Below are 23,146 nucleotides of genomic sequence, written 5' to 3'. Positions count from 1 at the left end.
AAGAGGACACACAATGCCAAAATGCATCGTGCGCGTCGAGCAGCTGCAGCTGCAGCAGCAACAACAGATAACCCTGATCGGGAGAGTCAGCCGGGAGACAGCCACACCCTGTCATTGGATGTGACCATGGCAACAGCTAACCCCAGTGACAGCTGGACACCCGCCACCAACAAACGACGCTATACATCACAAAGAAGAACACAAAAGGTAAAAAACTTTAGAAGAGCGTGGACACTGCCACAACAACTCACAGAAATAGTTGTCTTTCAAATACCTGCAATGGATTGCATCTGCATTTCATGCAAGGCTGAAATGTTCCCCTGGGAAACATCCAAACCTTCTGGCGCAAATAAAACCTTCGGTGCCTGTTGCAATTATGGAAAAATACAACTTCAGCCATTCAAGGACCCCCCTCCTGCACTTAAAGATCTGTTTGACAGAACCTCACCACAGTCCAGGCAATTTATGGACAACATCAGACAGTATAATGGCTTAGTCTCTATGGCTTCAAAGCATGTGTCTGGTAGGATCATGGAGTTCAAAAAAGGAATTAAACCGTTTAAGATGAGTGGCCAAATGTACCACATCACTCCCTCAGCGATCTTTCCTGACAGCACTAACAAACCCAAATTCTCACAAATCTTTGTATTTGATCAAGACAATGAAATTAAGCACCGCCTTCATCAGGCTAAGGGAGATGGACTTATTAAGGAACACACTCTGACCCTCATTCAAAATGAGTTAAAGACAGTTAACCCTTTAGTAAGATTCTTTAAAACCGGAGCCGAGATGTTCAATGCAAATCCAACTCAGGACCTGAAAATGGTGTTCAAGTCCAAAAGCTCACAGGGAGCTAAGAAAAAACATCTTAACCCTGATGTCCCTGACGTTGTTATTTTTGCACCAGGAGACCAGACACAACCTCGAGACATTGTTCTGTACAGAACTCCAGCTGATGCACCTAATCACAGACAAACTACACATATCAATTCACTCCACCCTATGTATGACCCAGCTGCTTATCCCTTGATCTTGCCATATGGAGATGCTGGCTTCAGCATCGACAATCCCATCCTCAAGGTTAATGCAAATTCAGCCAGAGGCAAAGTCACTCTTCAGGAGTTCTTCAGATTCCATCTACAACAAAGAACTAATTCTTTCAACACCCTTCTGAAGTCAGGGAGACTTACTCAAGAATACTTCTGTGATCAATACTCCAAAATTGAAAGTTGCCGGATGAAATTCTACAGGAGTAGGGAACAACAAGACAAGTACAGGGCCCACCAGTATTCAGGTCTGGATGATGCCCTAACTGCACAGCAAGCACAGCCAGGACAGACTGAGGCCACCAGGATTGGTCAACAGATAATTCTTCCAGGCTCACACACTGGTAGCCCCAGATACCAATTCAAGCGCTTTCAAGATGCCCTTGCCATAGCAGCCAGATATAGAAGGTTTGACCTCTTCATTACCATGACGTCAAACGCAAGGAGTGAAGGTGTACTGAGTAACATCTTTCCAGGACAGCAGCCCACTGACAGACCAGACATTGTTAACAAAGTTTTCAAAAGGAGTTTGGATGAGCTCCTCCACGACACAAAGCTCGGCGTCTTTGGGAAGATGAAGGCTAGAATACACACTATTGAAGGACAGATGAGAGGACTGAAACATGCCCACATACTGCTACTCCTACATGAGATTTTGACTGTCACTGACATTGATCAAATAATTAGAGCAGACATACCTGACAAACAAAAGGAGCCAGAGCTGTATGAGCTGGTGTGTCGATTCATGCTACATGGACCCTGTGGCCCGGCCTACCCTAACAGCCCCTGCATGGTCAATGGTATCTGTACTAAGAAATTCCCTAAAAACTTCTGTGCCAACACACGACTGCCTCATGATGGTCATGGCTACCCAGAGTACAGACGGCCCATTGTCGGTCACACCCATAAGAAGAATGACTTTCTGTTTGACAGCAGGTGGGTCGTTCCTTACAACGCTTGGGTCCTACTTAAATATAAATGCCACATCAATGTTGAATTTGTTGGCTCCTTCCGTACCATCAAGTACCTGTACAAATACGTCCATAAAGGAGTTGATGTTGGCACTCTCGATATTGAAGACAGGGATGAGATCTCCAGATTCATCAATGCCAGAACCATTGATGCTCATGATGCACACTGGAGAACAATGGAATACAAGATCCAGGACAGAGTCCCTGCTGTCACCAATCTCGCTATCCACACAGATGGCCAGCAGAGCATAATCTTCAGAGAAGGCTATGCACCGGAGGCCCTAGCGGCAGCCAAACCAACTACATTGCTTGCCTTCTTCCAACTAAACAGCAGGGACCCTGACGCAAGGCAATATCTTTACATGCAGATTCCAGAACATTACAAATGGGATGCAAAGGACCACATGTGGCAAAAAAGAGTCCACCAACTCAAGGATGCAGAACTTCCAAGTACAATAGGCAGGATGTCCAATGTATCAGTGCTCCAAGGAGAAAGATTCTACTTGAAACTGCTCCTAGGACATATCAGAGGACCACAGACCTATGATGACCTTAAGGTATATAACGGCAACCACTATGACACTTTCAAAGACACTGCTCTAGCCATGGGCTTGCTTCAGGACGATGGAGAATGGATTACCGCCATGCGTGACGTCTCAAGCTACGCTTCCTCAAGGAAAGTAAGAGAAACCTTTGCCATCATCCTCCACTACTGTCAACCTTCAGAGCCCAAAGATCTGTTTGAAAGATTCTTTGAACAGCTTAGTGAAGACTTTGTCCATGAGGAGGCCACTGCACAGAGGTGCCCTACAGATGCAGTAGACACAACATTTATACACAATCAGGTACTACTTGCAATTGAAAACGAGCTCTCGCAAATGGGAGGTAGTCTATCCAAACACAATGATATGCCACAGCCAAGACCACTAACTGAGCAGGAAAAACTGACACAAATCTTCAGATCTGAAAAATTCAACATAACACAGCAAGAACAAATTGTAAAGTCACTTGCTCCTAAGCTCAATGGAGAACAAATGGCACTCTACGAAGCTGTCTATCAGGCAGTACATGCACCAAAAGAAGAAACCATCACACGGCAGTTCATTCTAAACTCCCCAGCAGGTTATGGCAAAACCTTTACCTTTAAGGCAATTGCAGCTAAGATTCGCGCAGAGAATGGCATTGTACTGTGTGTGGGCAGCACAGGCTTAGCGGCACAGAACCTGGAGGGTGGTAGGACAGCTCATTCAAGATTTAAGATCCCAATCCCCATTTTTGAAGACTCTGTCTGTGCCATCAACGCCGAGTCCTCCCTGGCTAGGCTCATCAAAGAGAGCAACTTGATAATCTGGGACGAGATATTCAGTGTTAACCGATTTAATGTTGAGTGTGTGGAAAGAACACTGAGGGACCTCATGCACTCACAACAACCTTGGGGTGGCAAAACTGTCCTTCTGGGTGGAGACCCTAGGCAGACACTCCCTGTTATTAAAAGAGCAAGCAGAGCCCAGATAGTTACAGCATGCATCCAGATGTCACCACTGTATCCTCTCATGAAGCACCACAAGCTTAACATCAACATGAGGACAGAAACAGCTGAAAGGGACTTCTCCAACTATCTTCTTGCTTTAGGGGACGGAAAACTCCCTCACGAGGACACAGAAGTTCAAATCCGAATTCCACCACAACACTTGGTTAAGGATCTGAATACTCTGATTTCTTACACCTTTCCTGACCTGCAAAATGGATGTATCAACAAAGACAACCTTCTCAAAGGCACTGTATACACTCCTCTGAACAATGACATCCGAGAAATCAACAACATATGCTTGGCTGACTTACCTACAGAAGAGAGAGTCTACCTTTCAGCCGACTCAATTCAGGAGGACGACCACAAGGATTACGTGACTGTGGAATTACTCAATTCACTGACACCCTCTGGAATCCCTGATCATAACCTCAAATTGAAAGTAGGCACACCAGTCATGCTGCTTAGAAACCTGCAATCAGGTCCTGACCGCACTCTCAAGAATGGCACCAGAATGGTGGTAATGCAAATGATGGACAGAGTCATTGAGTGTGAGATTGCAGTAGGCACAAACAGGGGTGAAACAATCTTCCTACCAAGAATACCTCACTATGACAGAGGTGAGCTTCCCTTCACCTTCATTAGACGACAGTTCCCTATCCGCTTAGCATTCTCTGTTACAATCAATAAGGGTCAGGGCCAAGAGAATGAACGAGTTGGCATCTACTTGCCATTATAATTAACAGGGAAGCCATTTTCCTCCCAAACAGGGTTAAGATGAAGGAACTTTTAATTTCTGGGCAAAATAATTGCACAGACTGAACCGAGGGGGCTGTACCCAACAGTTTGGATGCAGACAGTTAACAGTCCTACTCAACTGAGAAAAACCCAAAAGTGAAGTGCTACGCAGAAATGCAGTAGACCTCATCCATCCTCCTTATGACTATTATGTAAGATAGGTCATAAATGATTGATGCAGATAGAACCTAGATTACCGTACCTTGTCCTGGCCTGACCTGTCAAAAGGTACAGGCAGCAGGCAATGGCTCTGCCACCCGCATAATATGTTATGTAACGTTGGATCCCAAAGGACTTGGTCAGCCAGCCCTTGTCCGTGTGCTGTAAATGGTAAATGGTGCATTTACATAGATTTTGCATTACATTTACCCATTCACACACACATTCATACACTGATGGCGGAGGAAACCATGCAAGGCACCAACCTGCTCATCGGGAGCAACTACGGTAGGGGTTCAGAGTTTTGCTCAAGGACTCTTCGACACTAACTCTGGGGGAACCCAGGATCGAACTGGGAACCCTCCATGTTCTAAGACGGCAACTCTACCCCTGAGCCATGCCACCCCCAGTACAGTATGATTCAGTCATAGTTCGTACATATCGACGATAGCTGCCTATCGCATGGCCAACGTGGTTTCCTGAACAGATACGACATACGCCATACTATATATATTATACTCATAGTATGATATGGATTATTATCATCATGCCTCCTCCTCTCTGACTGTATGACTTCATGTGTTGCATTGGCTGGAAGTCCACCATGCTGGGGAAAGTGTCATTCCTTCATAATGTGTTTATTAGCAAGCAGCCTTTTGCAAAGTACAACTTTAAGCACATCAAATTCAACTGATACCTGAACTTGGTAGATTTTAAATAATTGAACAAGTTCTCCATTTATGTATTAATTTATCAGAATTTTTGTTAGTTGCTCAGCACTAGCTGCTCTTTTTTTCTCCAGGGCACCACTGCATAAAAAGCTGATATTACTCTGTAGCAGAACACTCACACATTTTATTAGTATGGGGAAACATTTTTGGGGGAAATTGATAAATGGAAGATTGGACGTGGCAATATTTTCCCACGCTGCCTAATTTCCAGACCATATGAGCATCATCAAGAAACCGATCGAAGGTGGCACAAAGCTGATGACAGATTCTCTGACAGGAGTCGATCCATCATTTCCACAATCTGAGCTCTCCTCCCACCCTGCCTTTATAGATGACCAACATGAATTCACAATGATACCTATCAAACATTGCCTGTTAACTCATTTGATGTCCACGACGTGCCAACGTGCCAAACTCTTTGACGTTTCCCGGTGCCCACGACGCGTTCGACGCGTTGACACGTAAACAATATTAATCTGTAGCTAATGTACAAGGCTACCGTGGTGAAGAAAAACACTCTGGGTTTCACGTGACCGGGAAGACCTGTCTCCCTCATCCATAGCAGTGTTATGCTGCTGCACAAAAGTGAATTTTTCTCCTGATCTAGCTCTTAAAGGGCAAGTTCACTTCTGGGACAACCAGATCTTATTTTATTAGATAGATAGATAGATAGATAGATACCTTTATTATCCCAAGGGGATTGTTGTTTGGGACGAGATCAACACAATCCTGAGTTATTTTTGGAGCGGTGAAAGCGCTCCCAATAGACAGGTATGTCTGTGGCTGGCTGGCTGGCTGGCTGGCTGGCTGGCTGGGTATGTCTGTAGCCTGGCAATACCTTGAGTGGCCACACAAGTTAAAGGAGGGGCGCTGTTGTGCAGGCACAAACACACACACACACACACACACACACACACACACACACACACACACACACACACACACACACACACAGATTCACCGCTCCACTTCGAACCGAGGTTTGATTTTTTTAGTTCAATATGTGTTTTGATATATTTTAGTATTTCAGCATGAATGATGATGCATTTTGCATTATAAGATGCATGCGGCATCATATGATAAAACGCTGCCTTTTCTACCGGCTGTTACAAAAGCAATGAGGCCCGCGATTGTCAGTATTCTGTCCAGGACATACTCGGATTACATTTACTCTGATTACTTTTTTGCCAGCCCGGAAGACATTAAAACGGCCCTGAAGATACAGTATGTCACAAGGAAAACTTGAGAGAATATCTGTTTCCACCATAGGACAGATCGAAAGTTATAAATCATTTTAGGTGTACTGTAGGGGGGGAACCACACCAAGTACAATGCAACTCAGGTCCATTGATTCAGGTCCAAGTATAAGTGGTTAAACTGAAGTGATATTGATCAATTCCAAATAGCCTATTATCAAAGTATTCTGAGACACCCCTGGCCTTTCGTCACGGCACCCTAGGGTGCTACAGAACCCACTTTGAAAAACCCTGCACTACAGGACAATAGGATCCACATTACACATCAGTAAAGACCAGCACATCGGTGAACTGAGAAATGTAAATTCTCACTCTCCTAGAAGGTTTAAGTGCGATGCTAATGTACAGTCGTTACACAGGTCATAACAGACTGGATGGGTTGCTCCGTTCTCACTGTACACACATAACATTTCTGAGTGCAATTTGTGTGCCTCTTATTTAGAAGATGTTCCTTCCTGCTTCCTATTGCATGATTGAGCCTTGAAGAGAAGTCATTATGTTCCCACTAGTCTTTTGGGTGGGTATATAATAATTACCAGATTGGGAGAAGCAAGTCTGCACTGCTTCCCTGTTTTAAAAGTGTGTCAGTGACTTATTTTATTCACAAGTACAGATTTACTTCAGGGAACTTTTTGGTAGCCAGCATTTAAAATCTGTTTCTGTGAAAGAAGTTCATCCGCATTATGTCGTTCTCGGGTGGAAACCTTGTATGTCCAAAACCTTCCTTTTTATTATTTAAAAAAACTATTTAAAATAGTGAAAATATCTACAAGCAAACAACGCCTCTCACCACAAGGCGTTGTGTGCTTGTAGATCTGCTATTTTCACTAGTTTTGTGCGACAGTCTTGTATGATGAATAAGGGGTTTACTTTACGAAAGAAAACATACAAATTTGAAACTTGGAGGTACGAGGTTTCTGCCTGACAGTGACGATTAGAGACACATTATCAGAATCTCCCAGCGGAGTGGATCCAATAATAGAGGGGGATGCTTAGTGAATGGTTTTAGGGATTTTGTAGGCAAAATATATTCAGCTTTCTTATTATGCTGCTAGCTGTGAAAAGTGATATTTGATGTTAAAAAAGCGTGGAAAATGCACTGACACTTTTAAAATAACACAGAGACACAAGCAGCTGACACGCTATACTTTTTTGATCCTGTAAATGTTTATAATTTAGACGTTTAGCATGCTCTACTTACAAAGAGCAAGAATGGAGAAAGCTGCATGAACCGTAGTCAACCAACAAGCAGTCAAATAAATACTGTAGACTGCCACAAAGTAACTACATTAGCAGGCCAGGCTGTACCACTGAGAGTGTTCTGACTGGATGTCAGAACAGTGTGTTTTAGCAACCCGAACTGACTTTCTGAATATTAATATATAATGTCTCATACTTTACTATGTATGAATTTCATTCTGAATTCAATGGTGATGTTTAATTGGTTAAATTCATCTCCCTAGATAGAATTACAGTGGAATTTATTTAACTAATAAACTTAGTCCCAAAGCAAATACCACCATTAAAAGGCATGCATGACTACAGTACGTTAATGAGCAGATCCTACCCTTTGGTGTGAGAAGTAAAACCAGTTCTCTCCCCCAAAATCTCTCTCTTGACAATTATTTGGACTAAAATCCATGTATCTACCTAAGCTTGATAGCTTACTCGGTTGGGCGTGCACAAGCCCATCTGAACTACAGTACAGCATTGGTTCAACAGTTGGAAGTGATCCAAATGTTATATTCCGCAACTGTCATCATGACGTATTGGGTTGTTAGGTTGTTACTTTGTAGCCACCATGTAATTCCATTTGACCCTATAAAAGACCCTCTAATTCCTCAAATTGATATTGCTTTACAGTTCAAAATGTTCTTTTAGTGTTTACTGTACTAGCCGCTTTCCTAAAATGACCAACTGTGTAAACACACAGCAGACAAATGTTGTAAATCAGGGGTTCTCAAACTTTACCACAACCCAATTTAATGGGGGAATTTTGGGGCGACTAAAGAATATCTTAAAATCAAAGCATAAATTGCTGATCTTATATATGGATATTTATTAGAAAGTGAAATTACAGCAGTGATTCCAGCTGATTTGTAGGCCTACTGTATCTCATCGATGAAATGAATGAATAATATTGTAGCATGTACTTCTGCAAAAGACTCGGTCGCGACTCGCCCCCATGTGAGTTTTCTTGACACGATCTGCTGGGTTTGATTCTAGCTCGGGACTCTAGAACGCTGCAATATCAATAAAAGCAGCAGAAGTGTTTCTGTACGCATGTGTAAACCGAAGCATATTCAGCCACGATATGTAGCCAGAACCACCAGAGTTCCTTAACCCAGCTCTCAATTTTATATGTGGCCACCGGCTGTGTGTTTTTTCTCCATCCCGGGGGGGGGGGGGGGGGGGGGGTACCGTTTCTGGTCGGGTTGTCTGCGACTCTGAGAGCATGACCTTCCCGCTCTGTTATGTTACATCACGGTCACTATCCGTAAATTGAACGGTTTGTTGACTCAAATGCTGGGGCTTATTGTGTTTGCTGGCACATAGGCTACCACAGGTAAAATTTACACAGTCAGTAGCCTCGCTACTCAGGCTTTTATTTTCATTGGCGTTCGGCTAAGAGCCTGGGCTAAACTGTTGACATTTCAGGCATAGGAAGTAGTGGGACTCAACCTTCCATTTCCCCAACCAAATGTTGTGACATCAGGGCTCTGAGCTGTGTGCTATGGGGAGCGGGGGCAGGCACACAGATCGGTGAACCAATAGGGAGCCGGTATTGGATAGGGAGCCCCTCTAGTCCTTAGAAAGAGCCTGGTTCCTCCAGGCTACACAGTCAGTTACTCCTCTAGTGTTCATTTTAAATCACGCTCGGAATTACAAAATCTCTTTTAAGCCACCCGGCACCCGCTCATATTGAACTTCATTCCTGCTAAAGGCTATAATTATCGTCTATGAACAGCTAATTCAGTTATGTGTGCCTCCGGCCCACAACAACCGGTGCGAACCGAACACAGAAGATCTACAAGCCCACAACTCATTGTATCAGCTGTTATACCGGTATGTTTGGGTGGGACTCCTGGGCCACAATAGCCTGTGATTGGGCTACTAGGCCAGTATTCAAATGATAGACAAGCCAGTTGACCAATCATGTGATGTGTCTATACTCTGTGGGCCAGTGCTACTGAAATATTGGTTCTCTACTTAGTGGCTGCCAAGCCCAAAGATTACTGTAACTAACCCTAAAATGGGGGCAAATACGCAGTCGCACACACATACAGCAGTATACCTTTATTTAAGCGTTGGCTATTAAAAAAACTAGAAGCTCGGCCGCCCTTCGGGCGGCCGAGCGTCTAGTCGGCGACCTGGCCAACTCGGGAACAATGTAAATAGGGAATGAATGCCCTGCCCTTTAATGCAAACCTCATTATATCTGTTGTCATAGGATCCGTTTTGACCATCTGTTTGGCCGTGTGTCCATTTATGCCCATATATGGAGATATCTGTCTGTCTACGTCCATTTCATGCCCATATATGGAGATCTCTGTAGGACCCGTTTTGACCATCTGTTTGCCTGTGTCCATTTATACCCATATATGGAGTTATCTGTCTGTCTGCGTCCATTTTATGCCCATATATGGAGATCTCTGTAGGACCTGTATTGACCATCTGTTTGCCTGTGTCCATTTATGCTCATATATGGAGATATCTGTATCTGTCTGTCTGCATCCATTTCATGCCCATATATGGAGATCTCTGTATCTGATGTATGTGTCCGTTTATGCCCATTATGGAGATCTCTGCATCTGTTAGTGCCCCCGACTACCTGCTGCGGCGGGAAACACGCGCGCCGAATTTAAAATAGGGAATGAATGCCCCACCCTTTAATGCAAACCCCATTATACCTGTTGTCATAGGACCCGTTTTGACCATCTGTTTGCCTTTGTCCACTTATACCCATATATGGAGATCTCTGCAGACACAGTACCGGTTCCGGCCCTACCCTTTAATGCAAACCCCATTATACCTGTTGTCATAGGACCCGTTTTGACTATCAGTTTGCCTTTGTCCACTTATGCCCATATATGGAGATCTCTGCAGACACAGTACCAGTTCCGGCCCTACCCTTTAATGCAAACCCCATTATACCTGTTGTCATAGGACCCGTTTTGACCATCTGTTTGCCTTTGTCCACTTATGCCCATATATGGAGATCTCTGCAGACACAGCACCCCTTACTTTACTTACAGAGCGCCCCGGAGTTCCCTAGCCCCTGGGCTCCTTATTCCCCTTTATTATTTAAGTTTAGCGTGAGAGGGAACTGCCCGGGCTTATCCACATTATTCACCTGGTTCTCTTAAAGGCACAGCCCGCTAATTCCCCTGAACCCAACCGCTCTGAAGAGCACCCTGAACTTTGCTCACCTCGAAGTGAGAGGAAGAAAGACTTTAGTTTATGCCACACTCAGAGAGATTTTTAGTTGACTCATCTAGCGTATGTGATGTCAGAGCCTTTTATGAAGTGATGTCACAATGAGTCAGCGCTTGCTCCGGAACAGCCCGATGTCAGTCATCTCCGCATAAGGAGATTCCAAATCTTTCGTGCCGGATCCAAAAAACTGTGTATCGGGTCGGGTCGAGGCCTAGCTAAGAACGTAGGCAAAGGTCTGAGCTGTCTGTGTGCGAAATTTGGAGTCTGTAGCACCAACCATGTGCTGTCAGGGCTCATCCATGCGATTCGGGCCATTCAGTTTCGGCGTCCATTGGCTTCAATTAGTAGTCAGGACTCCGCATATGGAGATTCCGAACCTTTAGCGTTGGTTCCGGAAAACCGCATATCGGGTCGGGTCGAGGCCTAGCTAAGAACGTAGGCAAAGGTCTGAGCTATCTGCGTGCAAAATTTGGAGTCTGTAGCACCAACCATGTGCTGTCAGGGCTCATCCATGCGATTCGGCCCAATTTGGCCTCGGCTTCAATTATTAGTCACGATTGCAGATATGCAAGCTCACAGCGCATCCTTCGTGCCGTGCCGTTTATATTTTTGGGGTATTTTTTGCCTTTATTGATAGGACACTAGTTTCACAGGAATCGGGTGAGAGATGGGGAGTGATACACAGGCACAGCAAAGGTCGGGACTCAAACCCAGCCAGGCTACCATTGAGCCGAGGTGCGCCAGCCGCCCAGGCCATACAGTACATCTGTTATTTTTGAACATTTTAGAAGAAGAAAAAAATCGTAGAATCGGCCTCAGGTCACAATAGGCTATAGAATACTTAATTGATTGGTTCCACACATACACAGCACACCCACACAAGCACTCATCCAGCTCCCACAACAACCACAAGGCTGCAGGGAATGGGAGTTCTGTTTACGAGGTCAGGACAGGACTGTGTGTGTCAGGTGGTTTTATGAACACAGTAGCAACTGTGTCATTTTTATCTCCATATGGTCTGGGGCAGTGGTCTTCAACGTTTTCAGGCCAAGGACTCCTTAGTTGAGAAAGAGATGAAGCAGGGGCCCCCACAACCTTTTCATAGGTTCCATGTAGTTTCATCATTTGAAGGCACAATGTGTATTTGGTTTCAAGTCAATTTGTGTTTTCAGATATTTAACCACATGAACCGTCAATACTTAATAAACTTGACCTTTCACTGTACTTAGTCCCCTGGTCTGGGGGGTAAGAGTAGCCAGCAGTAACAGTAGTAGTACAGCAAAAAATGTGTATCAAACTCTGATACAACACACTCTTCAGTCTATTTTATTCAGAGGTCAAATGTATTATTGCCTAATCTTCAAGTGTCTAGCAACAGTGCTTATACCACAAGTTCCACTGAACCATATTTCACACAGCGTCCATTTCAACACCAATTGGCAGATTGGATTGTCAGCATGCATGGTTGAGTATTTGTATGTTCGAATACTTTAACCCAAGGCAAATTTCAAAGGCAAATATATTTTACTTTTGACTCCACTTTATGTAGGGAAATTATGGATTTACCACTTAAGCCCGATTTCAAATATAGGGAAAATAGACGGTGTGTGTGTGTGTGTGTGTGTGTGTGTGTGTGTGTGTGTGTGTGTGTGTGTGTGTGTGTGTGTGTGTGTGTGTGTGTGTGTGTGTGTGTGTGTGTGTGTGTGTGTGTGTGTGTGTGTGTGTGTGTGTGCGTGCGTGTGTGTGTGCGTGTGCGCGCGTGTGTGCGTGCGCGTGTCTGCGTGTGTGTGCTCTCATTTCTAAAGAAAGTGAAGTTCTTAGCCTAAGGCTCAGCAGTAAAAAAAGTGGGGTATTGTTTTTTTCTCCGTTGACGCAGATTTCTCCTTTTGCACCTGCAGTACAAACATGTGAGATGTGCAAATATTCTTATTTTCTATAGTTTGCAGAAAGGCACATGTGCAGAGCAATGTTGACAATCTGCCGGTAGTGTAATTATGCTTTCATATTATTTGCTAATAAATTCAATTATTAGAGAATTAGCAAAACACCTACAGTACCATCGTTGTCGGTGGACAAATACTGCGACTTTTCAGGAAATTTAAAAATGTCTATGTTTTCCAATAGATCCATTCTAGTTATTATTTAGTCACATATTCTTGTTAATACTTTTCATTGGTTCAGTATTTATAAAAAATACCCAAAGACAAGTCTAGACTGCACTCTGTCTGCACTCATTCCCATATATGGCCTACTTGTGAGCCAGCAGAGCGCGCAAGTACTGCGATTGAACACAGTACTTGTGCGCTCTTAACCACCAGAACAGCCGATCCACAATCTCACATCACGTTGCATCGTAACGCATTGTGAGCTATTGAACGACGAGGTAGGGCATTCATTTATGAAAAAATTAAACCAAGTTTGAAGTGAGCGGTGGTGCGTGTGTGTGTGCGTGCGTCCTTGCGTGCGTGTCTGCGTGTTTGTGTGCGCGTGTGTGCGTCCACTTGGTGTGTGTGCGTGCGTGTCTGCGTGTTTGTGTGCGCGTGTGTGCGTCCACTTGGTGTGTGTTCTGCGTGTTTGTGTGCGCGTGTGTGCGTCCACTTGGTGTGTGCGCGTGCGTGTCTGCGTGTTTGTGTGCGCGTGTGTGCGTCCACTTGGTGTGTGTGTGTGTGTGTCACACACACGCACGCACGCACGCACGCACGCACGCACGCACGCACGCACGCACACACACACACAGTACATACTCCATGTGCCTGAAGCAAGTGAACTCCTACACACTACACTCGCTGACACCCAGCCCAGGCCCCAATCCCTGGTCTCCTGGCTGGTTTTAAAGCCATGACAGGGAGCCCTGTCCTAGAATATATCAAAGAGACAGAACTGTGAGCAAGATGTAGGTGTGTGACTCACCCCTGGGACTGTGTCCCAGCATGATTCGCTGGAAGTGTAGGAGGAGGGAACTGAGGACAGGGAGAGCTTCTGTCACGTCTGGCGTCTGCACAGAATTCAGCTATTTTGTCATCAGTGGTGTAAAGTAACCAAGTACATTTACTTAAGTACTGTACTTGAGTACAATTTTGAGGTATTTGTACTTGATTGAGTATTTCCAATTTCCAGTACTTTTACTTCTACTCTTCTACATCTTGGATCCAAATATTGTACTTTTACAACTTTCCACAACCTTTATTTGAAAACTTTAGTTACTAGTTACTTTGTAGATTTTAAATATTATTACAAAACATACTGTACATCAACCACTTCAGCCCTATAGACTTCGGCTATTTGCTGACCTACAAGCTCACAACGCGTCACGATTGTGAGCTTGTAGATCTGCTATTTTCAAATGATTTTATACGTTTTGAAATCATGAAATGGAAGATATCTGCTTCATGAGTACTTTTTTTTTCTTAAGTACATTTTGATGCCAATACTTTTGTACTTTCACTCAAGTAAATTTTGAATTCCGGACTTTTACTTGTAAGGGTGCCCTCACACCAAAATACCTATGAGAGTGGAATCCGCGTTCCGCCAATGCATTTCAATGATAAGGGAGCGTTTTTTGCAGAAATCCTCTGCTGGCATGAAACCGCTTCACTCTCATTGAAATGCATTGGCGGAACGCGGATTCCACTCTCATAGGTATTTTGGTGTGAGGGCACCCTAACAGAGTATTTCTGCATTGCAGTATTGATAATTCTACTTACCTGTAAGTAAAAATATGTATTACTTTTTTACACCACTGTTTGTCCCCCGGCTGTGCAGACCTGTGAGGGCTTCAGTGGTGAGATGTTCTTGTCCCAACCCCTACTTTATGTAAAAAGTACTCAAATGGTTTACTTAAGTAAAAGCATGAATACGGCAATGTAGAAATACAAGTTAAAGTCTGGAATTCAAAATGTACTTTGAGTCAAAGTACGAAAGCCCACAACACTCACAACGCGTAGATCGACTATTTTCAAATAGCCTAGGCCCTAGCTATAAAATAGGGCTAAAGTGAATGAATGTATGTGTTATAATATAATCATTTATATCTGCAAAGTAACTACCGGTAGTAACTAAAGTTTTCAAATAAATGTAGTGGAGTATAAAGTACAATATTTGGATCCGAGATGTAGTGGAGTATTAGTACCGTATTGAAAATTGGAAATACTCAAGTGAAGTAAAAAAATCACACCCTTGTGAAGTGGAGCTGTGTGTGTGTGTGTGTGTGTGTGTGTGTGTGTGTGTGTGTGTGTGTGTGTGTGTGTGTGTGTGTGTGTGTGTGTGTGTGTGTGTGTGTGTGTGTGTGTGTGTGTGTGTGTGTGGATCATGTGTACCGATTTTTGTGACATTTGAAGAAAATATGTAGGAAAAGGAGCAAAAAGTGTGTTTTGGAGAAAATTCAAGATGGCGTAAAATCTATCATGGCGCAAATGGGCGTGGCCTATATGGGGAGATGCGTCATGACCCAAGGAATCCAGGGAAAAAATATTTTTAATTTTCCGACCTACGGTTCAAGAGTTACAGGCCAAAACGTAAAGTGGGGTGTTATGGCGCCACCATGCGGCCAAATGACACAATTATTTTTTATTTAATCCTTGAAATCATTATGAACCTCCTCTCCAAGTCTTGAAACTCTAGCCCCTATGGTTTGCGAGAGACAAATAATTGAATGTGAGTTTTTGCGATTCCCATTATAAGTCAATGGGGAAAATTAATTCACTAATAAATTAATATCAATTAAACTATAGAACCTTTCTCTTAGATTTGACATATGGCGCGAGTGTGTGGTGGCAAAACTGTGGGACTAGTGGCGTGCCGAAGTTTAGGAAGTTCAGGCTACATACAGACACACACACAGACAGACACACAGACAGACCCACACGGCCACGTATAGGGAGCCTGTGCTTCACACAGCTCCAAAAATACCTCCGAATTGTACTTAAGTACAGTACTTAAGTAAATTAACACCACTGGCTGTGCAGACCGGTGAGGGCCTGGGTGGTGTGCGGGGATGTTCTTGTCCCAACCCTTAGCCCCCCCCCCCGGCCCATCCCTACTTTAATAGCTGCTGTGTAATGACACAGTGATGTTAGGGATGGTAGAGAGGCAGTGACAAGCTACAAAGTGGCACTGCTGTAGCAAGAGGGAACTGAGCGCTTCAGTGGGACTGCTTTAATCCACGGAGCCAGCGAGACGGCCACTTTTCATACACCAACAGTTAAAATATTATTCTAACACGGCAAACCTCAGAGATATGAACTCTTACTTTTAGTTTCAACTCAGCAACTTGTTTCTGCCACGGAGTGTTTGCGTGAGCGGATGTGTGCGTGTGCGTGCGTGAATAGCAATGTACACCCCTGGTCTGTCAGAATTGCAGAGTGGTCTATTTGTATGGATGCCTGGGCTTTGCTTGGGCTGAGGGGAACACGGTGCCGGTGCAGCAGCCTGTCTTGTGTAGCAGGCCTGGGTGACATGTGAAAAGGCAGTATCTGCGAGAAAGGGAAAAAAAAAAAACACTGCCTAAGTGGAGGCAGTATGCAGAAGCCGGCAGGAGCCAGGAGGCAAACAGACAAACAGATGGACAGGCTTATGGCCAAACAATGCAGCGGAGCAGATAGATTGTTCAGCATGGGGAGACTCGGCCTACCAAACAACAGCACGATAGACTCAAGGCCTGTCAGCCCAGACTCCCGCTTCCGTCTAATCTGTAAGGAGAGGATAGATGTGTGGTTAATGGGACTGTTCACCCTCCCGCCTCCTCCGCTCCGGTGTCTCATCTCCTTGTTCCTAGCTTACGCATTTCATGAAGGAGGAGAACACGTCTGTATCCAGCCATGGGGAAAATGTGCGTGTTGTGAGTGAGCCTGTGATGAAGTGAGCGAGCGCCAAAAGATTAATGCATGTATGGAAAAGAAGAGTTTTCTCCCCTGACCTTAAAACACGGCACGCTACCACTTTGGGGAAGGAAAAAAAAATAGATTCAAAATGTGTTTTCCTATATACATTGTTGCGACCGTCAGGTCGCAGTTACTACCAAAACCTCCACCGGCTGTATGTCAGTCTGTCAGTCAGTCTGTCTGTCCGTCACGTCACACTTTTCCCCAACTCATATCTCCGCAACCGTTGCCCCAATCCATGACAAACTTTGCACACATACTCCTTGCCTGCCAATCCACAACCTCCACCCCACCAGGGACCCCCGGAGCTCCAGGGACCCCCAGGGACCCCCTTCCGCCGCCGCCAAAAAGTGCAAGAATGACCAAATGACCACCCAAACAGGGCTGTTCACGGGAAATTCCCGGGGACCACCGACTCCTGGTGCTCCAAAATGGATGCCCCTAGTGGAGGACCCCCGCCACTGCAGCGCACATAAAATGCCGTAACTCGGGCTATTGCGCCACCATCAGGCCCATTTTTTCAAACACATTTTTGGACATTGCTCCTACACATTTTGCCCTAAAATCACGCTGCGACCTGACGGTCGCTTATCTCCCGATTAGGGAGTCTTACTGGTGTAATGGAGAGAAATTGTTGTTTGGGTTGGACTGGAGGGAGATAGTGAACATACTGCCACATGGAGGAGGTCTTACATGCATGCTTAGGAACAGAACCTCTTCTGCGAAGGGTTACCAGCATGGTTCCTCTTGACTTTGAGAGAATTTATGTATCTCCAGGTATATCACTGGAGCCCTAACCCCCCCCCCCCCATTAATGCAAAAGGAACATGATTATAACTTTTAGGCTGCCTAGCTTTTGTATGAAAATCAAACGCAATGCCACCTCAAAAGAGCAAAGACATTCCTGTCAGATCTGTCTGCACAAGTCTAATTCCTTTTTCTTGTTGTTGTTGTTGTTGTTGTTGTTGTCTGATTGTGTGTGTGTGTGTGTGTGTGTGTGTGTGTGTGTGTGTGTGTGTGTGTGTGTGTGCGTGTGCGTGTGCGTGTGCGCGTGCGTGTCTCTACGTAGGTAGAATGTAAGAAGGCCCAGCCCAAGGAGGTGATGTTCCCACCGGGCACACGAGGGCGTGCACGAGGGCTCCCCTACACCATGGATGCCTTCATGCTAGGGATGGGCATGCTGAGTGAGTACAACACAAACACATCCCCTCCAATCAGCAATGTATATACCAATGTAATAAGCCCACCTAGAATTATTGAATGCTTTAGCTACAGTATTGAAAAATAGCAGATATACAAGCTCACTGAGTGCCGCGCTGATATATATATATATATATATATATATATATATATATATATATACCGTAATTGCTGGGCTATAAGCCGCACCTGAATATAAACCGCACCAGCTAAATTTAGAACAAAAAACAAATGTTTATATATAAGCCGCACCTGACTATAAGCCGCAGGTGTCCTTCCTGCTTCCCACTAGAGCGCCGTTAGCTGTAAAAATCTATATATAAATCCTTGTTAAAGACCATTGTAAATCTAACTAACTGGCCGTTAGCTGTAAACATCTCTATATAAGCCGCACCTTTGTATAAGCCGCAGGGTTCAAAACATGGGAAAAAAGCTGCGGCTTATAGTCCGGCAATTACTGTATATATATAAAAAAAAATAAAAAATTGGCAAGACTTTGAATATATCTTTTTGAAAGTGAACATTTGTAACTCAAATATTTGCTTCTGGGGGGTCCCTGATACAATATGGGTGGGTGGAACAACATATTTTGAGATGGGGGTCCGTGGCCAAATACATGTAGTTTTGGGGGTCCTTGGCATGAAACATTTTGAGAACCACTGACAGAAACATAATAAAAATAAAAAATAAAAAAAACCTTAGAAGGATTTAGAAGACACTTATAGAATCGGGTCAAAATATTCAAAGATTTGCAAAAATGGCGCCGCGCTGTGAGCTTGTATATCTGCAATCTTTTAATATTTAAAGCATAAAATATTGCGTAATAATGTGTTCAGGCAGGCCTAAATGTGTTAAAATAATGAGCTGTGAGTACCGACAAGGCGACAACTGATCAACTTTTCCACGTCACGGTTAGCCAGATTGACTTTGATCGGTTCATGGGACAACCATTTCAAATGAGTCTGTCCTAAGAACCCTGAGATGAAAACATTTTTTTGTTTAAATTTAATTGAAATTCGAAATGTCTTAATGGATCTCAATCTGAATTAGGGAAGTTAATCGACTAATTATTTGCGATTTGACGTGTCGAGGCCAAAAATCGACGTGTCAAACGTTTTTTTCTTTAAAAAGAAATAATAAAAAAAGACGCCTTTTCTTTTCTTTTCTTTTTTTGCTGCACAGTTGAGATGAGAGGGAAAAATGCGCTACTCGTCCCAAAACATGGTCGCCCCGGCACCGGGATCAAATCCATAAAGTACTCCTAAACATAAAAAACTGGGGGCGATTGCGTATTGGGGCGATCATTCCGGATAACTCAGCATACGTTCTCTCTCTCTCGTCGCGCTGTGTTTGGCGACAGGGCACAGTGTATTCTGGTTGGAGAAATGCCATCAGTTCAAGGAAGCCTTTCCCCTCGACAACACTAATATAGTTCCTTGGCATAATAATATCGTTGGCTGTCAAATCAGTGATCTTTTCTGCCTGTGCATCACAACGGCGAGGTTTTTTGTTTCACGGTTAGCTATGGTCCATAGCGTTAGCTGAGCTCTTTGGACCAGAGGCTCCAGAGCTAGTTTCACGGCGAAGTCTGCCACTCTGCTCTCTGACCGGGTGTCTCGCATTAATGTGATTTGACATCACTGATGTTGATGACGAGGGATACGCATACTTTGTGTTGTTAACTTTTATTGTCAATCTTGACAAAATCATCGCACGCGACGGCGCTGCCAATGCGAGTTTTCGTCTCAAACATGCTCATGGCAAGCAGGAGGAGGAGGATGAACCAAACCCAACCAGCGCGGTAACATGTCATTAGGTCGAACACCCTTTGGATCGATCACCAAACTCTAACCCAAACCCTAATACTAACCTCTGCCTAACCCTAACCCTAACCCTAAACCTAACCTCAGTAAGGTTATCGATTTTATTTCACATCCCTAATCTGAATATGAATCACAAGAGAAACTGATTCAAAATGGTGATTCATAATGGTTTAACATATTGTTAGAATAGCTAGTCCTTGATTAATGCTTTTGTAATAATATTTTAAGTGAATTGAATAGCTAAACTGGTCTGCTCATTTGGCCGAGGAGCCCCTGGAACCTCCTCAAAGAGAGAGCTCTAGATAAGAGTCTGGATGTGCTTTATTTTGCAGTACAAATTGTGGCATTTCATGGTGCTTCTATTACCATTGCCTGTATGCAATATGCATGCATGCATACTACATATGCATGTCTCATGCTCAACAACGGTGGTTTTGATCATGCTAGGATTTCTTACCGTACAATAAGTATATGCAGCATAACAAATACATGCGTATTGCACAACAAAACTAATCCTAACTCTGGTCTAGACATGCCCATTAGGTGGCTGCTTCCCCTAATTAGGCTGCGTCAAGGTGTGCCATCAGTGCCACAGTGGTCTATTTCTAGTCCAGTCTGGTATGGGCTGCCCTGGGCATGAAGGAGCAGACCAGGACATTAGCAGGCTAAATGAAGAGGAAAATTGGTGTAATGTCATATTAAGGATTCATCACTGTGCCCCTCCCCCTCCCCTCACCCTCACGGGTAATGACAGGGACATGCATGTCAGGGAGAGATCTCATCTACAGGGACCTCAGCTGCTGGCACCACCCCCCCACCCCCCCCATCCTCATTAGCGCCCAGCCCATGCCTCAGGGTCTCTTTGTTTTATGATCCAACTGTATCACTTTTGACCTCCTGTGTTCTGTTCATTTCTCTTTTGCACACGTCCTCTTCATCTATCTACAGTATTGATCTATATCTACCGTATCTATCAAGTAGAACAAAATCATGCGTGTTTGTGTTAGTTTATGTATGCACTGTATGTGCAGTATGTATGTACGTATGTACAGTATGTAATTGTGTGTATACGTACGTATGTATGTATACACACAGTACATACTTAATGATCTTAACATACTTGCCCCATCAAAATGTCTACCGTTGCCGGCAGTGGAGCGTGTTAGATATCTCTCACATTATACGTTTTCATATCCATTACCTGCTGATTGTGCATAAAACACTACAGAACAATACAATATTTTTGTAATATTATCTATCTTACATCAATCGTTTCAAGTTCCAACTATTATCCTGACTTACGTGAAGCATGGACTGGTAAAAGCAATATGGCAGACACTGATGAAATCAATCTGTAGTCATTTCAGATCAGACATGTTCAGCAGGGCTCCAGACTATAACTTTCCCACCAATAGCACTGGCTGCAGTCCTGTCCCTTTAAGTCTGAAACTCTGTGTTGCCTCCTAATGACTTTTCTTTTTTTTGGGCGGGGGGGGGGGGGGGGGGGGGGGATACTGTGTGTGTGTGTGCGCGCGCGCGTGCGTGCGTTTGCATGGACTGTATGCTTGCACACAACCTGTTCAAATGAAATGTAGTGAACACACACACGCAAGGCAATTCGCCAAATTCAAAGACTTTATTAGACAATCAATATGTTAGTCTTGGGTGCACCAGTGATTTGATTTCAGTAACGAGTCGTTTCTTGAGACATTACATGACGTTACGTCAGTTTGCTTTGAAGAAAATGCCTATGAAGCATGTTTCATCAATGTACTGACTGACTGTACAGTGTAGCGGCTTAATGATCGTCAATGTGCTTGCACGAATGTGATCAGGATGAAATGTAAACTGGCACACTTTTGATGGCAGTCTGAAGCCCTGCTCAGGTGGAGATCGAGTTTCAGAAAAGTCAGAGGCAGTGGCAGCCTGCAACTGATGATGGGAGAAATCGAGAACGAGAACAAAATAAAACATTACACTCAATTGGTACTTCCCGACCGGGCCAGGTCTAGATAGGTTTCACTTGCTCACAGATGTATTTTATTATATTAAAAACAAATATATATATGTATATCTGTTTGGCTGTACACTAGATATTGTGAGCGTTAAAGGGTATTTTGGACTAGCCGTCTTACCACGTTAATCTGATGTCCATGAACGATCGGTTCAGTTTTTCTTTTTTTCCCCTTTCTTTTTTCTCTGCAGCTCCGACTGCGAGCGATGGATTTAATGCTAAATCGCTTATTTGTATCGCTCGACAATTTCTCTTTTCCTTTGTTGTCTCCACCAGCCGAAGGCATGGGGCAGAGTGTATGTTTTCCCCTCCGTCCGTCCGTGTGTCCGTGCGTCCGTCCGTCCGTCCGTCCGTGTGTCCGTGTGTCCCGTGTGTCCTCGCAGAGTTTTGTGTGCAGCTAATCTCAGTCGCCGTTGGCCCGGTCGCTGCCAAAGTGAGCACACACATTCCCTGGATGCCAATCTAGAACCTCTGCCCTAAATTTTTCAAATGGGCTTTTTCTAGCGCACCTAGTGGCCGATGTTCGCAAGACACATTTCTGTGCACTACTCTTACAGATTTTGTCCAAAATCCTACAAATCGGTAGGCAGTATCTCGACAGTCATGTGATCGACTCAAATCCCAAACGCAAAGTGCAATTATCATGAAATCGCGCACACACGTTCCACTAGGTCGAAGAAGAAATGCCACTTAAAATTTTTGAAATCAGCCTCATGGTGGCGCTATAACAGGCCGATTTGTGGTTTTACCTATAACTCCATCGATCAGTTTCAAACTTTGTAAGTGCATTCCCTAGAGGCCAAGAAAAACCCTTCCCTGCATTTTTCACATCAGCCTTTCATAGCGCCACCAGGAGGCCGACTTATGTAAAACATAATTTTTCCTATTATCCTTGAGATTTTATCCAAAAATCATGCAAATCGGTACACAGTATCTCTATAGTCATCAAGTCCGATCCATCTGATTTTCCATATTCCATCCTGATTGGCTAATATTGGCTTCCAAAGTTTGCAGGATTGCTCCGTTTTTGAACAAATGGCTTCAAATCATCAACGCAGCTTGTGATTACCGTGAAATTTGCCACACATATTCCCACTAGTCAAGGAACAAATGCTACCTTTTTCACATTGGCCTTGTTAGCGCCACCAGCAGGTAGACTTTGGCAAAACACATTTTTGGAACACAATGCTTCAAATCATGCATGCAGCGTCCGATTATCCATGAAAGATCTATGGTGAGAGAAACATATGCCACCCTTTTTACATTGGCCTATTATACAGTAGCACCACCAGGACACACGGCCT

The 23,146-nt window shown here is 44.1% G+C and overlaps 1 protein-coding gene across 11 annotated transcripts in view; it reads left to right on the top strand.

The window, feature by feature from the left end:
• LOC308303945 (RNA-binding protein Musashi homolog 2-like) overlaps window positions 1-23,146 on the top strand; it is a 280,804-nt gene that overhangs the window by 206,449 nt on the left and 51,209 nt on the right. For all 11 annotated transcript variants that reach the window (XM_080748484.1, XM_080748485.1, XM_080748478.1 and 8 more), the window contains one exon: window positions 17,875-17,989. In XM_080748484.1, the coding sequence (XP_080604610.1) occupies window positions 17,875-17,989 (115 nt within the window). The remainder of the gene's footprint in view (window positions 1-17,874; window positions 17,990-23,146) is intronic.

This window comes from Nannobrachium achirus (genome assembly GCF_963921795.1).
Source record: "Nannobrachium achirus genome assembly, chromosome: 19".
NCBI lineage: Eukaryota > Metazoa > Chordata > Actinopteri > Myctophiformes > Myctophidae > Nannobrachium > Nannobrachium achirus.
This window is presented reverse-complemented; position numbering and strand designations above follow the sequence as displayed.